At 51.0% G+C, this 17524-nt stretch overlaps 1 protein-coding gene across 3 annotated transcripts in view; it reads right to left on the bottom strand.

Annotated features, from left to right (window-relative positions):
- Positions 1–7542, bottom strand: part of RBMS2 (RNA binding motif single stranded interacting protein 2) — a 43608-nt gene extending 36066 nt beyond the window's left edge. For 2 of the 3 annotated variants that reach the window (XM_038753030.1, XM_038753029.1), the window contains exon 1: positions 7421–7542. In XM_038753030.1, the coding sequence (XP_038608958.1) occupies positions 7421–7486 (66 nt within the window). In that variant the 5' untranslated portion in view covers positions 7487–7542. The remainder of the gene's footprint in view (positions 1–7420) is intronic. The other variant, XM_038753028.1, reaches the window with a different exon arrangement.
- Positions 7543–17524: the final 9982 nt, after the last annotated feature.

Genomic DNA, 17524 nt, shown 5'->3' with positions numbered 1-17524 from the left:
CCGGTTCTCTATCTACTACACCATGCTGCTTCTCTTCGTCCCACCCGTATAACACCTGCCCACCTTTCATCCTTGACCTCACAGGGCAATGTTGGCACCTCCGGGCCCCAGGGGCCAGTGGGTCTCTGTGGAAAACGACAGTTAGGGAATCCTCGTCGAGAGAGGGAATCTGGTCTCTGCCGTCCACGCTTGTTAGTTCTGGTGGGCTGAGACTTGGATGAGGAGGAGGCAGGAGGTGAGAACAGGAAGCTGCCCCATACTTATTTGAAAATAAAAATACTCACCCTCCTCCTCCTCCTTCCCCAGTCCTCCCATTCCTGCAAGATTCCTCAGACCCAGAGCTCTTTGAGTGAAGGGCTGGGCTAAGACTACTGGCCTGCCCCTCCCTTTGAGCTTCTCACATCAACTCCATCCATCCATCCGCCTTCCTGCCCCATCTCCTTACCTTCCAACATTAGTCACATTTTCTAACATAGTCAGGATCATCAGGAAACTGAAATTTCGGCAAAATGCAAGTACACTCCCAGGCTCCCCAAGGCCCTGCTCTTCCCCCGTACACATACACACTCTCGAAACCCAAACCACTTTTTTTCTGCTAAGGAAGGAAACGATCGGGTTGCCCCACAAGTTAAAGGACAATGAGACATGCCAGGGAGATGATGTCAGCGAGGGGCGGGCGTGGTTAAGTGGTTAAGCCTTCTGCAAGTTTGAAATTCCTCTAGCACGGAACATCTCCCCTTTCAGGGTCACCTAATCTGAATCTTCCCCAGAATTAGCTTCTTCCAACGGGGAGGAAGAAATCGCTTCCTTGGCCCCAGGGCCCCGTAACCCAGGTTGGGCCAAGCCGGGCCCTTGGAAGGAGTCCGGCCAAGGAGAAAATGTCCAAGGTGAAACGATTTTTTCCCTCAATCCCTCTCGGAAATCTCCAACCATTTCCCTGGCTGGGGAAGGCCAAACCGGGCCAGGTTGAACTCCAGAAAGAGGATGCCAGGATGCCACAAGGCCTGAAAAGTTCCCTCGCCCCCAAGAAGCGTGGGTTGGGTCAAGTGCCCCCTTGGCAGGTCCCCCGGCCCACTCGGGGTGGGGGGCTCATGCTGAACGCCACAGAACCGAAATCGGATCGTGGGGGAAAGAGGGGCCGGGCACCGCAGCCCTTAGCCCACTGTTCTAGACTGTGAGCCCACTGTTGGGTAGGGACCGTCTCTCTATGTTGCCAACTTGTACTTCCCAAGCGCTTAGTACAGTGCTCTGCACACAGTAAGCGCTCAATAAATATGATTGAATGAATGTGTATATATGTTTGTATGTATTTACTACTCTATTTTATTTGTACATATCTATTCTATTTTGTTAATATGTTTTGTTTTCTGTCTCCCCCTTCTAGACTGTGATCCCACTGTTGGGTAGGGACCGTCTCTGTGTGTTGCCAACTTGTACTGCCCAAGCGCTTAGTACAGTGCTCTGCATACAGTAAGCGCTCAATAAATATGATTGAATGAATATGTACATGTTTGTATGTATTTATTACTCTATTTTATTTGTACATATCTATTTTATTTATTTTGTTTTGTTAATATGTTTTGTTTTGTTCTCTGTCTCCCCCTTCTAGACTGTGAGCCCACTGTTGGGTAGGGACCGTCTCTATATGTTGCCAACTTGTACTTCCCAAGCGCTTAGTCCAGTGCTCTGCACACAGTAAGCGCTCAATAAATATGAATGAATGAATATCTATATATGTTTGTATGTATTTATTACTCTATTTTATTTGTACCTATCTATTCTATTTATTTTATTTTGTTAATATGTTTTGTTTTGTTCTCGGTCTCCCCCTTCTAGACTGTGAGCCCACTGTTGGGTAGGGACCGTCTCTGTGTGTTGCCAACTTGTACTGCCCAAGCGCTTAGTGCAGTGCTCTGCACACAGTAAGCGCTCAATAAATATGATTGAATGAATATGTATATGTTTGTATGTATTTATTACTCTATTTTATTTCTACATATTTATTTATTTTATTTTGTTAATATGTTTTGTTGCCTGTCTCCCCCTTCTAGACTGTGAGCCCACTGTTGGGTAGGGACCGTCTCTATATGTTGCCAACTTGTACTTCCCAAGCGCTTAGTACAGTGCTTCGCACACAGTAAGCACTCAATAAATATGATTGAATGAATACGTATACGTTTGTATGTATTACTCTATTTTATTTGTACATGTTTATTTATTTATTTTATTTTGTTAATATGTTTTGTTTTGTTGCCTGTCTCCCCCTTCTAGACTGTGAGCCCGCTGTTGGGTAGGGACCGTCTCTATATGTTGCCAACTTGGACTTCCCAAGCGCTTAGTGCAGTGCTCCGCACACAGTAAGCACTCAATAAATACGATTGATTGATTGATTGGCCGACCACGACGCCCTCCTTCTGCCCCGCAGTTTCTAAAGTGGAAAGGGCGGGCAATTGGGGACCCCCATCCCACCAGGAACGGGGCCCCGAAGGCGAGGGAGATCAATGGGTCAATCAATCGAGGGACAGCAGGTCGGGGGGCACGTCATCAATCATCATCAATCGTATTTATTGAGCGCTTACTTTGTGCAGAGCACTGTACTAAGCGCTTGGGAAGTACAAGTTGGCAACACATACAGTCCCTACCCAACAGCGGGTTCACAGTCTACACGGGGGAGACAGAGAACAAAACCAAACATACTAACAAAATAAAATAAATAGAATAGATATGTACAAGTAAAATAAATAAATAGAGTAATACATATGTACGACTTGGAGAGCGTGAGCCGGTCCTGCGAGGCGGATCTTTACAGTTCCAAGAGCCCCAAGAAGAGGACTAGGAGGGGAGGGAATCAATCAAGTGTATTTATTGAGCGCTTACTGTGTGCAGGGCACTGTACTAAGCGCTTGGGAAGTACAAGGTGGCAACATATAGAGACAGTCCCTCTATATGGACTGTCTCTATATGTTGAGGGAAGCGGGGAGACGGGCCGGACTCACAGGGAAGCAACCGGGCTGGGTCCCGGGGGTGTTTTGGTTTCGGTTTTTTTGGAGTCGCCCTCCCTCTGGGCGGGGCCGCGGCCCGGCCGTGCCTGGGGAACAAGATGTCCGAGCGAGCGAGCGAGGGCCCCGGAGACAGCCGACGCTCCCGAAGGACCCTACCCGCCCAATCAATCAATCAATCAATCGTATTTATTGAGCGCTTACTGTGTGCTGAGCACTGGACTAAGCGCTTGGGAAGTACAAGTTGGCAACACAGAGAGACTAGTCCCTACCCAACAGTGGGCATACAGTCTAAAAGGGGGAGACAGAGAACAAAACCAAACAAAATAAAATAAATAGAATAGATATGTACAAGTAAAATAAATAGAGTAATGAATATGTACAAACATATATACAGGTATTATTATTAATCAGTCAATCAATCAATCGTATTTATTGAGCGCTTACTGTGTGCAGAGCACTGGACTAAGTGCTTGGGAAGTCCAAGTTGGCAACATAGAGAGACGGTCCCTACCCAACAGTGGGCTCACAGTCTAAAAGGGGGGGACAGAGAACAAAACCAAACAGACTAACAAAATAAAATAAATAGAATAGATATGTACAAGTAAAATAGAGTAATGAATATGTACAAACATACATACATATATACAGGTATTATTATTAATCAATCAATCAATCATATTTATTGAGCGCTTACTGTGTGCAGAGCACTGTACTAAGTGCTTGGGAAGTCCAAGTTGGCAACATAGAGAGACAGTCCCTACCCAACAGTGGGCTCACAGTCTAAAAGGGGGGGACAGAGAACAAAACCAAACAGACTAACAAAATAAAATAGATTAGATATGTACAAGTAAAATAAATAGAGTAATGAATATGTACAAACATACATATATACAGGTATTATTATTAATCAATCAATCAATTGTATTTATTGAGCGCTTACTGTGTGCACAGCACTGTACTAAGCGCTTGGGAAGTCCAAGTTGGCAACATAGAGAGACAGTCCCTACCCAACAGTGGGCTCACAGTTTAAAAGGGGGGGACAGAGAACAAAACCAAACATACTAACCAAATAAAATAAATAGAATAGATATGTACAAGTAAAATAAATAGAGTAATAAATATGCCCAATGGCACCTAAGCGAATGCAGAAATTCACCCCACCCCCAACCCCCTCGCCAGTCATGCCCACCCACCCACTCAATCAATCAACCAATCAATCGTATTTACTGAGCGCTTACTGTGTGCAGAGCACTGTACCATGCGCTTGGGAAGTACAAGTTGGCAACATATAGAGACAGTCCCTACCCAACAGTGGGCTCACGGTCTAAAATGGGGAGACAGAGAACAAAACCAAACATACTAACCAAATAAAATAAATAGAATAGATATGTACAAGTAAAATAGAATAATAAATATGCCCAATGGCACCTAAGCGAATGCAGAAATTCACCCCACCCCCGCCCCCCACGCCAGTCATGCCCACCCACCCACTCAATCAATCAATCGTATTTATTGAGCGCTTACTGTGTGCAGAGCACTGTAATAAGCGCTTGGGAAGTACAAGTTGGCAACATATAGAGACAGTCCCTACCCAACAGTGGGCTCACAGTCTAAAAGGGGGGCTTTTACACTCGGCCCCAGACAGGCCAAGCCCCTGGGTGGGGTTTCGCTTGGGGACACACGGTGGGGGTAGGGCCCTCGCCCCTCCAAACGCTCCGGGGTGCCCACGGGGCGATGCCCACCGGGTTTGGCACACTCCTCTCGGGGCACCAGCCGCAGAAGGCCTTCCTGCCGCAGCCTACGAGCCACGGTGGCCCGGGGGCCGGGGCAGGGCTTGGCTCTCGCCTCCAAGACCCCCACTCATCATCAATCGTATTTATTGAGCGCTTACTATGTGCAGAGCACTTTACTTAGCACTGTACTAACCCCACTCCACCCGGCCTCGGGGGGCCCTTTTCCCCCCGAAACCGACCAACATGAGGAAACCGTCAGAACCCAGATTGCCAACCGCACCGATGGTTAAAGGGGCTGAGGGCAGGAGGGAGGATGGACAGGCAGGGGCGGGAAAAACCTCTCCTTGGGAAAAGCTTTCGGGAAAACCTGAAACCTAAAAGCTGGTCTTTTAGACTGTGGGCCCACTGTTGGGTAGGGCCTGTCTCTATATGTTGCCAGCTTGTACTTCCCAAGCGCTTACTACAGTGCTCTGCACACAGTAAGCGCTCAATAAATACGATTGATTGATTGAAAACCATCGATGACCGGGAGAAGTGAACATTTCATTCTGGAGGTCGCCATCTACCCTGGTTTATCCGAGATCAGGCCGAGCTGGGGGCAAGACTGTTAAGGACCAGGAACTTGGGGGAGGGCGCAGGGCCTGCCAGGAGCATTCCCGGGCATCCGTGGGCACTGGCCTTTTTAGCCCTCCGATGGCGAACACAGAGATGGATCGGATGCGGCACCCAAGCCTAACCATCATCATCAATCGTATTTATTGAGCGCTTACTGTGTGCAGAGCACCGGACTAAGCGCTTGGGAAGTCCAAGTTGGCAACATGTAGAGACAGTCCCTACCCAACAGCGGGCTCACGGTCTAAAAGGGGGAGACAGAGAACAAAACCAAACATACTAACAAAATAAAATAAATAGAATAGATATGTACAAGTAAAATAAATAGAGTAATAAATATGTACAAACATATATACATATATACAGGCAACATATAGAGACAGTCCCTACCCAACAGTGGGCTCACAGTCTAAAAGGGGGAGACAGAGAACAAAACCAAACATACTAACAAAATAAAATAGAATAGATATGTACAAGTAAAATAAATAAATACAGTAATAAATATGTACAAACATATATACATATATACAGGCAACATATAGAGACAGTCCCTACCCAACAGTGGGCTCACAGTCTAAAAGGGGCAGACAGAGAACAAAACCAAACATATTAACAAAATAAAATAGAATAGATATGTACAAGTAAAATAAATACAGTAATAAATATGTACAAACATATATACATACATACAGGCAACATATAGAGACAGTCCCTACCCAACAGTGGGCTCACGGTCTAAAAGGGGGAGACAGAGAACAAAACCAAACATACTAACAACATAAAATAGAATAGATATGTACAAGTAAAATAGAGTAATAAATATGTACAAACATATATACATACATACAGGCAACATACAGGGACAGTCCCTACCCAACAGTGGGCTCACGGTCTAAAAGGGGGAGACAGAGAACAAAACCAAACATACTAACAAAATAAAATAAATAGAATAGATATGTACAAGTAAAATAAATAGAGTAACAAATAGGTACAAACATATGTATATATATATAGGTGCTGTGGGGAAGGGAAGGAGGTAAGATGGGGCTCAGTCTGGGAAGGCCTCCTGGAGGAGGTGAGCTCTCAGTAGGGCCTTGAAGGGAGGAAGACTGACGGCCCGGGGGGGCGCTAATCAAACAGTCCACGGTGGTCTCGGCCCCGCACCCACCCACCGCTCCACCTGCGACCCCCAACGCACCAAGGGATGGAAGCCCGGGGCTCCTAGGCCCGGCTCACCCATCCCAGGGGTCCCCGGGGAAGCCGGGCCCAGGCACCTCCCCCTCGCTGGGCCAGCCCGGGCTCGCCCGGGGCATGGACTCGCCCGGGGGCATGGACTCGCCCGGGGCATGGGCTGGCGAAGCCCCACCGCCGGCCCCCGAAGCCCCTCCTGACCCCACTGGGGACGGAGAAACTGCAGGAGGGGCTGCCAGGGTGGATGCGGGCATGAGTGCCGGGCTCCCCTCGGCTCGCCCATGTGCCAGGCCCACAGGGCCCCTCCGAGGGCACAAGGTTAACCCCCGGACCGCCAGGCCTGGGGGCTCAGGGGCCTTGCGGGGCCCGGCCGTCCTCTCGGCCCACTGCCCCGCGTCCTCGCCTGGGCTCTCTCCCCCCTAGGCCCCGCAGGCTGGGGCCGCGGCCGGGGTGGAGGACAAACAGTTATCCTTCCCAAGCGCTTAGTCCAGTGCTCTGCACACAGTAAGCGCTCACTAAATACGATGGATTGACTGATGGACTGACTGACGGCGAGGGCCGGGATGACAGATCACCCCCGAAGGGGCTCACCCCCATCGGGAAGTCCCACTAACTTTGGTCCACCACCACCCAAACTTGCAAGCCTGACCCACCCCTCCGGTCAGCTCCAGTTCCCGCTGACCTTCTGGCCGGGGGCTCGGGTCCCTGGACTCCCGGCCCAGGTGAGAGTCCGGGGGAAGAGGGCCCAGCCGCCGACCAGAACCCCCTCCCCTTCCCCTCCCGCTCCCCCGGGAGATACAATGCGAAAGCCAAGGACATTCCCAGACCCCCGGAAAAGGAGGGAGAGCGCCAGGCTCTGAAAAAAAAAGAGCCTTCGCCTACCTTCTTGTTGCTCTTGTTATAACCAAAAGTCGTAATCCCAGGTCTGGAAGACACGGATAGCAGCATTTTCTTTTTAATGTTAAGGAACTGGGAGGGACGGAGAAGGGAGGGAAAGAGAGAGACACAGAGAAAGGGGGGGGGGGAGGGAGGGAGAGAACAGAGAGAGCAAGGAGAGACAGAGAGAAGGGGAGAGGAAAAGAGGGAGTGGGGGAGGGAGGGAGAGGGAGGTGGAGGGGAGAGAGAGAGAGAGAAAAAGAGAGAGCGATATGGGGGAGAGCTAGGGCTGTCGGTTTACGTCACCAAGGGAAGTTAGCCTAGGGCCGCCTGAAACACTTCCTCCGGGTCCTAGTGCCATAGCAAGTTGTCCCTAAAAAGGGAAAGAAGTAATACACCCGGCTCTCCTAGACCGCGGGCGGAGACTGTGTCCTTACAGAACCCGCGTTAAGGAAAACCCTCCCCTACACCGCGGCTCACTCCATCCCGACAGGCCGGCGTTGTCGGGGGAATGTCCCCGGCCCCTGCTTCACGTTCCTAACAAAACGAGGAGTGGAGACTGGCAGTGAGGGCCCCAGGTCTGACAGAAGCAGCCGGTGGATTAGGAATGGGAGGTGGGCTGGTGATGGGGCTGGGCGCAGAACAGCTTCTCCTCCTCATCATCATCAATCGTATTTATTGAGTGCTTACTGTGTGCAGAGCACTGGACTAAGCGCTTGGGAAGTACAAATTGGCAACATATAGAGACAGTCCCTACCCACAGTGGGCTCACAGTGGCCTGTCATCCCTCTGCGCATCTAGCAGAACCTCCTGCCCATCAGTTTTAAGCTCTCTCCCTCCTATCTCACGTTGTCCTCTCCCACTCCACCCCAGCTCACTCTCTTCACACCTTTCAAGCCAACCTCATCCCTGGGCCTCGTTCTCCTCCCTTTTGCTCATCCCCTCCCTTCTTCCTAAGACTCCTTCCCCCTTCACATCCAGCAGACCACTGTTCTCCCCAGCTTCAAAACCCATCTGAAATGACATCTCTTCCAGGAGGCCTTCCCTGATCATCCTCTCATCTCGCCATGCGTATCCCCCACTACCGCCACTTGGGCACTTGAGTACTTACAAACCTCTTATATCCATATCTTCACACTCCATTACTTCCTCCTAAGGTCCTATCTCTAATTTATTTTAGTGTATGCCTCCCCACCCTGACCCCCTGCTAGATTGTACTCCTTGAAGGCAGAGATGGACTCTACTAATCACTGTACTCTCTCCCAAGTGCTTAGTACAGTGCTCAGCACATAGTAAACTCCTTGAAGGCAGGGATCGTGTCTCCTAATTCTATTGTATTATAATTAATACAATACTTGTGCAGGCACTTAGCATGGTGCTCTGCACAAGTAGGTGCTCTATACAGGCTAATAAAGGAAAGAGGAGAAGGCCCCCTCCTTGCCCTGACAGGGCTCCCCTGGTTTTTTTAATCAATCAATCGTATTTATTGAGCGCTTACTGTGTGCAGAGCACTGTACTAAGCACTTAGGGGAAAGGTCCCTGCTCTGGAGAAAGATGAGCCTGCTAACCCCAACAGCCTGCCAGCACAGAGGCCCACGGGGCTCCAGACACCTTGGTCCCCGCATCCCTAGAGCTCAGCTCCAGCAGGTCAGGAAGTGCCTCACAGGAAGGGTGGAAGCAGGCTGACTGACAGTGGGAACACAGCAAGGAATGCAATCACAGAGAGGGTGGAGGGCGAGAGACAGACACAGAGAGAGCGAGAGAGTGAGACAGGATGAGCAAAGACAAGGCAAGTGGACAGACAGGCAGAGACAGACAGTTGTCAGGCAGTTCCAGTCTCACTGGTTTACAAATGTTATACCTTCTTTCTTTCCCCTCCTTCCCCAGAGATTTCAGCCTTCCTCAAGGGCCAACGCTCCTAAAATAGCCTACTCCTCAATCCTCCTCTTCCTCCGCCTCAGATCCACATGTTTTCTCAGGAGCATCCCCCAATCTAATCCCAACTGCTCCGCCCCCCACTCTCCCACCATCTGAAAATCTCCAACGTCCTTCACCCATTTGTCCCCCCACTAGACGTGGGAAATCTCTCCTTCACAGCCACCGCCGTCCCCAGCAGCCCCACTGACCTATGTGTGCCCAAACCCCCGCTCTTGGGGCCTAACAACAGGGTCATGAAACCAACCCAAGGCCCTCAGCCCCAACCGGTTCCCCAGAGCAGAGGAATCAATCAATCAATCACATTCATTGAACACTTACTGTGTGCAGAGCACTGTACTACATGCTTGGGAGAGTACCATGTTGGTAGACATGTTCCCTGCCCACAGGAAGCTTACAGTCTAGAGGGGAGACAGACATTAAAATACATTGCTTTCCCACAGGCAGAGGGGTCTCTGACCCAGGGCTTTCTCCCTCCAGCCCTTGAAAGGCAGTGAAAGCTCGGGGTGGCCTCCCTGCACTGCCTCCATCATTTATACGAGGGGAACCAATGGAGGTCTCAAGAACTGATGCTCAGGGGCTTGTCCTCTCCACTCTGCTCCCAGTAAGGAAGCAGCAGCTCTCAATTCCCCACACAAGCCCTGAACTCTGGGGACTTAAGGGATATCCCTAATCACCAGGAAGGCGGCAACAGGCCCAGGAGCCCTGAGATTTCACATCAGTCTCGGGTCATCCTGTTCCCACGGCTCTCCAGAGAGCTGTGATCCCCAGTCCCCATCCCCCATCCCCCTTCATGCACCCATCCGCACATACGTTTACATCCACACACCCACCCACACACCACCCTAACCGGGGGCAGGGAATGGGCAAGGCAGGGAGGGTGAATGGGGAGCACTCTGGGGAGGAAGTAAAGGCTCCCCTCCTGCCCGTTCCCCCCCATGCAGATGCAGGGCCTCTGGCATCTGTCCTCACTGGGGAGGAACTCCCCAGCTGCTCTGGAACAAGAGGAAAACAGACCTGGGAGGGTTGGGTAGGAGAGGGCAGAGCAGGGGCGAGGAGCAGGAAGCAGGGAAGAAGGGGAGGGAGATTTCTAGAGGTGAGGCACTTATCACTCTGATTCCGAGCAGCAAGGCTCCGAGGGTTTGCCCTGGAGACTGGCATCACCCAGCCCCGCAGGGGAGCGGAGCTGGTCCCCGTGCCCAGATGAAGCAGCAGGTCGAGACAGAAGGCCACTCACATCTGCCTCTGAGGAGGCGGCTGTCTTCCTTTGCTCACCCCCCCGAGCTTCTCCACCCGGGGTTGAGGACTCTGCCTGGATTACCTGCAGATGTACTGGACTCCAGCCAGACATTCAGCAGGGGCCCGGCTGGCTGATGGGAACATGTGGCCAGCAGCAGGGGGAGGAGAGGAAAGGAGTGCAAAGGGGAGGGGAGAGGAGAGGAGAGAGGAAAAGAGAAGAGAAGGGAGAGGAGAACAGTGGAACAGGAAGAGAAAAGGAAAGGGAAGGGAGAGAAGAGCACGAGAAGCAGTGTGGCCTAGTGGATAGAGCACGGGCCTGGGAATCAGAAGGACCTGGGTTCTAGTTCTGGTTCTGCCACTTGTCTTCTGTGTGACCTTGGGCAAGTCGCTTCACTTCTCTGAGCCCCAGTTACTTCATCTGTACAATGGAGATTAAGACGGTGAGCCCCACGTGGGACAGGGACCGTGTCCAGCCTGATTAGCTTGTACCCCAGTGCTTGGCACATAGTAAGTACTTCACAAATACCATAAAAAAGAGGGGAGAGAGAAGAGGAGAGGGGAGGGGGTAGCGGAGGGAGGAGAGAAGGTGGGGGAGAAGAGCTAAGAAGGGAGGGCAGAGGAAAGTTGAAGGAGTCAGAGAGGAGAGGGAAAGAGCAGGAGGAAGAGAGAGGAGGGGAGAGGCCTGGAACTTCGGCCAGTTTGCATTGGCCAGCTGACAGGTCCCAGGGGCGAGGCGGAGGCCCGACAGCGTATGGACCTGAGACAAGGACAGCGGGAGACTCGAGGTGGCCGGGTGGGGGCTGGAGGGGTAGGGAGAGGGGGGACGTCCAGTAAGAGCAAGCAGCGTGGCTCAGTGGAAAAGAGCGTGGGCTTTGGAGCCAGAGGTGATGGGTTCAAATCCCGGCTCCGCCACTAGTCAGCTGTGTGACTTTGGGCAAGTCACTTCACTTCTCTGGGCCTCAGTTACCTCATCTGTAAAATGGGGATGAAGACTGCGGGCCCCCCGTGGGGCAACCTGATCACCTTGTAACCTCCCCAGCGCTTAGAACAGTGCTTTGCACATAGTAAGCGCTTAATAAATGCCATCATTATTATTATTGTACTTCCCAAGCGCTTAGTACAGTGCTCTGCACATAGTAAGCGCTCAATAAATACGATTGATTGATTGATTAGGGACGGGAGCAGCAGAGCCAGGAAAGTCTAGGGGAGAGGTAGCTGGCACTGGCCCCCAGAACAGGCGGCCAAAACAAGAAGAGGGAAAAAGGTCCAAAGGCAGGGAGAAATCCCCCGGGGCTTCAGGGGAGGCGTGGGATGGGGGAGCCCCAACCCGCCCCTTCTGACCCCCGACACCCACCCGAACAGGCCACCTGCCCCACCCTGGAGGCCTTGGACCAGCGCCCTGACCCAGGCAAACCACTTTCCAAAGGTTTGGGGCGCCTCCTGCCAGGATTTCCAGGATTTCTGGATTATATGTTGCCAACTTGGACTTCCCAAGCGCTTAGTACAGTGCTCTGCACACTGTAAGCGCTCAATAAATACGATTGATTGATTGACTGATTGATTGATTTCTCAAAACCATCCCAGCCAGAGGAATCCAGCCCGGGCTTTTCCTGGGCCACGCGCGGATCCCGTCCACCTGGACCAGCCCAGGCCGACTGCGGACGCGGCAAGGAATTGGAGGAAGGGAAAACCGAGCCTGGAAAACGGACAGGCAGGAACGGACTCCACTGATTCCCGGCCTTCCTCTTACTCGGTCGGGACTTTTCCCTCCCTTCCAGGCCTCTTCCGCTGGAGACACTCCTTCCGCTCGATCCCTGCTCTAGGATCTGCGTCCGAATTCAGTCCAAAATTGAGGAACAAATGCTGACGGGGTACTTTGCCTCCGGCCCCGCCAACAACCCTTCCCTTTCCTTAGGCGATGGTGTCCTTAATGAAGTGATGACCAGCGCTGGGGTGGATTATTATGTATCCGTAATTTATTTTTTTATATTAATGTCTGTCACCCTTCTAGACTGTAAGCCCACTGTGGGCAGGGAACGTGTCTGTTTGTTACACTGTCCTCTCCCAAGGCCTTAGTACAGTCTTCTGCACACAGTGAACGCTCAATAAATCCTATTGACTGACTAACTGACAGGATCGTCGGGGCAGACACAGTCTCTGTGTCTTATGTTGCCAAATTGTACTTCCCAAGCGCTTAGTACAGTGCTCTGCACACAGTAAGCGCTCAATAAATACGATTGATGATGATGATGAGGCTCACACTCTAAGAGGGAGGGAGAACAGGAAACTGTTATCCCATTTGACCGTTGAGGACACAGAGGCCCAGAGAGGTTAAGTGATTTCTTCCACATAGCACAGCAACTGGCAGGGGCAGGAAGAGAATTAATCAATCAATCAGTGGCATTTATTAAGCACTTACTGTGTGCATATATATTATATATATCTATATCTAAGATATATATATATATATATATATATCAGATATATATATTAGAGAAGCAGCGTGGCTCAGTGGAAAAGAGCCCGGGCTTTGGAGTCAGAGGTCATGGGTTCAAATCCCCACTCCACCAATTGTCAGCTGTGTGACTTTGGGCAAGTCACTTAACTTCTCTGGGCCTCAGTTACCTCATCTGTAAAAATGGGAATTAAGACTGTGAGCTCGAAGTGGGACAACCTGATCACCTTGTAACCTCCCCAGCGCTTAGAACGGTGCTTTGCACATAGTAAGCGCTTAATAAATGCCATAAAAAAAATGATAGAAAGAGGAAATGGCAGAGTGACAGAGAGCTCAGATCTCCTGACTTCTAGTTCCGTGCTCTTTCCCTCCACGCCACATGGCCTCCACTCTTGCCTCATCTCTCCCCCTGACCCCTCTGCAGACTCCTGCGGACATCAGAAGAGACCGGGAGCAGGGGACCGCGGCAGGAGTGAGTTCTGTGTGTAGGCAGGGGTGGTCCAGGATGCAGGGCATCTCATCATCAATCGTATTTACTGAGCGCTTACTGTGTGCAGAGCACTGTACTAAGCGCTCCCCATCTAGGACCCCATACTGGGTGGTACCTGGGAGCCTTCCAGAGATCCAAGGGCGAGAAGGGTGACCAGAGCTCTCCTGGGACTGTGGTCCTCCCCAGAGAGCTCAGAGCGCTTCTCTTTAGGTCCATCTGCTCAGCCCCTGCAGCCCTGGTCAGTCTCTGGAAAATCAATCAATCAATCAATCGTATTTATTGAGCGCTTACGGTGTGCAGAGCACTGTACTAAGCGCTTGGGAAGTACAAGTGGGCAACATATAGAGACAGTCCCTACCCAACAGTGGGCTCACAGCCTATGCCCGATCCCCACTTTCCCTCGGGGAAGCTACACTGGCCCCAGAACCTAAGGGGCCAGTTGACATCAGCAGCGGCACCAACTATTAATCAATCGATCATATTTATTGAGTGTTTACTGTATGCTGAGCACCGGTGCTAAGCACTTGGGAGAGCACAATACCACAAATGTGGTAAACACGTTCCCTGCCCACGGTGAGCTTACAGTCTAGTAGCTCGGGGAAGCAGCGTGGTTGAGTGGAAAGAGCCCAGGCTCGGGAGTCAGAGGTCATGGGTTCAAATCCCGGCTCCGCCGCTTGGCAGCTGTGTGACTTTGGGCAAGGCACTTCACTTCTCTGTGTCTCACCTCATCTGTAAAATGGGGATTAAGACTGTGAGCCCCACATGGGACAACCTGATCACCTTGTATCCTCCCCAGCACTTAGAACAGTGCTTTACACATAGTAAGCACTTAACAAATACCAAAATTATTAGTAGTAGTAGTACTAACTCCTCTCCAAGCCTCTCTTTCCTCGCTCCCTCACCCACCCCTGGCTGACGACCCCGTTCCCGGTGACTTACCCTGATTCCTACCATCCTCCCCACCCCTGACTCTGAGGCAGCCCTGACCTCAAGACCCGATACTTGTTTTTTGAGAACCCATCCTTGGGTTCTCTGCCTCAGTTTCTCACATACTCTAGAGAAGCAGTGTGGCTCAGTGGAAAGAGCACGGGCTCTGGAATCAGAAGTCATGGGTTCAAACCCTGGGTCCGCCACTTGCCAGCTGTGTGACTTTGGGCAAGTCACTTCACTTCTCTGTGCCTCAGTTACCTCATCTATAAAAATGGGGATTAAGACTGTGAGCCCCCCGTGGGACAACCTGATCACCTTGTAACCTCCCGTGTGCTTAGAACATAGTAAGCGCTTAATAAGTGCCATCATCATTATTATTATTACCAGTCTGTGGTTGGGCTCTCCCCCTCCTCCCCCTCTCCATCCCCCCCACCTTACCTCCTTCCCTTCCCCACAGCACCTGTATGTATGTATACATGTTTGTCCGTATTTATTACTCTATTTATTTATTTATTTTACTTGTACATATCTATTCTATTTGTTTTATTTTGTTAAGATGTTTTGTTTTGTTCTCCGTCTCCCCCTTCTAGACTGTGAGCCCCGTCTTGGGTAGGGACCGTCTCTGTATGTTGCCAACTTGTGCTTCCCAAGTGCTTAGTACAGTGCTCTGCGCACAGTAAGTGCTCAATAAATACGATTGATTGATTGATTGGTCCTTGCCCCTCACAGGAAAGGCAAGGGTTTGAGTGGTAGGGCCCACAACCTACAAAACAAGTCTTCTTGAGGGGGCAGGCTGACATAATCTGGGGGAGTTAACCTCCCCAGACCCCACTTCACCCCTGCCCCCTTCTCCTCCCTTCCGCCCCATCCAGCCCGTGGCAAGCTTCCAGTGAATGACTCTGCAGAGGTACGGCCCACAAGGTGGCAAGTGGGAATCCTCCCTGTGGATTCTTTCCCAGTGCTTAGTACTACTACTATTCCGACTACTACCACTATGGGTCAATGGAAAGAGCACGGGCTTTGGAGTCAGAGGCCATGGGTTCAAATCCCGGCTCCGCCAGTTGTCAGCTGTGTGACTTTGGGCAAGTCACTTAACTTCTCTGTGCCTCAGTTACCTCATCTGTAAAATGGGATTAAGACTGTGAGCCACCCGTGGGACAACTTTGTAACTTCCCCAGTGCTTAGAACAGTGATTTGCACATAGTAAGCGCTTAATAAATGCCATAATTATTATTATTATTATGACTACTTACTACTACTACTACTAGCGGTTGCTCTGCTGCTGCTGCTGCTGCTGCTGCTGCTGCTGCTACTTTTCTAACCCTGCCTATATCCCCTGAAGGTGGTGCATCAGGCAGAAACTCCTCACCCTCGGCTTCAAGGCTCTCCATTACTTCGCCCCCTCCTACCTCACCTCCCTTCTCTCCTTCTCCAGCCCAGCCGGCACCCTCCACTCCTCTGCCGCTAATCTCCTCACCGTTAGGCCTCGTTCTCGCTTGTCCCGCCATCGACCCCCGGCCCACGTCATCCCCCGGGCCTGGAATGCCCTCCCTCTGCCCATCCGCCAAGCTAGCTCTCTTCCTCCCTTCAAGGCCCTACTGAGAGCTCACCTCCTCCAGGAGGCCTTCCCAGACTGAGCCCCCTCTTTCCTCTCCCCCTCCTTCCCCTCTCCACCCCCCCCGCCGTACCTCCTTCCCTTCCCCACAGCACCTGTATATATGTATATATGTTTGTACGTATTTATTACTCTATTACTCTATTTTACTTGTACATATCTATTCTATTTTATTTTGTTAGTATGTTTGGTTTTGTTCTCTGTCTCCCCGTTTTAGACTGTGAGCCCACTGTTGGGTAGGGACCGTCTCTAGATGTGGCCAACTTGGACTTCCCAAGCGCTTAGTCCAGTGCTCTGCACCCAGTAAGTGCTCAATAAATACGATTGATTGATTGATTGGTTATTTATTTATTTTACTTGTACACATCTGTTCTATTTATTTTACTTTGTTAATACGCTTTGTTTTGTTCTCTGTCTCCCCCTTCTAGACTGTGAGCCCACTGTCGGGTAGGGACCGTCTCTAGATGTGGCCAACTTGGACTTCCCAAGCGCTTAGTCCAGTGCTCTGCACACAGTAAGCGCTCAATAAATACGATTGATTGATTGATTGGTGAGGAATCCTCCCACAGCCACCTGCCCTGGAAGGTCTCCCAAAAAATTGCAATTTGGGGAAACTGAGGGGAAACACTGCCACCTGCTGGGTATCGGGGCCGCTTGCCCCTCCCCAAAAAGACACTTGCCCCTCCCCAAAAAGACACTTGCCCCTCCCCAAAAAGACTTGCCCCTCCCCAAAAAGACTTGCCCTAGTTGGAGCCCAGCTCGGCCCAGATTTTCTGACTCGGTTCTGTCTCAGGACTTGATTCCCGCCTTGCCTCCCTCCAAATCCGCTCTCCTAAGATGCTGAGTGGGACCCAAGCCCGGTTTTCCGTTCATTCGTTCATTCTCCAGCGCTCACTGTGTGCAGAACATTCATTCGTTGTCAGTCGTATTTATTGTGCGCTTACTGTATGCAGAACACTGTACTAAGTATGCTTGGAAAGTACGATACGGCAATAAGAGAGACAATCTCTGCCCACAGTACAGCAGGGGAGACAGACATCAAAACAAGTAAAGAGGAGTGAGGCCTCAACCGTGCAGCGAGTGGGGTTGACTGGGGTAGGGGGAGTCCCCCCCAGGGCCTTGGACTCCAGAAGGGTCAGGTTACTGGCAAATTCTGGGCATCATACATCATCAATCGTATTTATTGAGCGCTTACTATGTGCAGAGCACTGTACTACATAGTCTGTAGGAGATCGAACCCAGTAAACCCTACCAACTGGGGGAGGGATTGTCTCACCTGCCTGGAATTCTATCCATCCCCACTAAATCCACCAGGCCACTGGTCTTCCCTCCCAAACCCTGCCCTCTCCCTGACTTTCCCATCACTGTTGACGGCATTACCATCCTTCCCGTCTTACAAGCCTGCGATCTTGGTGTCATCCTTGACTCCGCTCTCTCGTTCACCCC

This window comes from Tachyglossus aculeatus, chromosome 10 (assembly GCF_015852505.1).
Source record: "Tachyglossus aculeatus isolate mTacAcu1 chromosome 10, mTacAcu1.pri, whole genome shotgun sequence".
Lineage (NCBI taxonomy): Eukaryota > Metazoa > Chordata > Mammalia > Monotremata > Tachyglossidae > Tachyglossus > Tachyglossus aculeatus.
The sequence above is the reverse complement of the archived record's forward strand: the minus strand, read 5'-3'. Positions and strand labels throughout refer to the sequence as shown.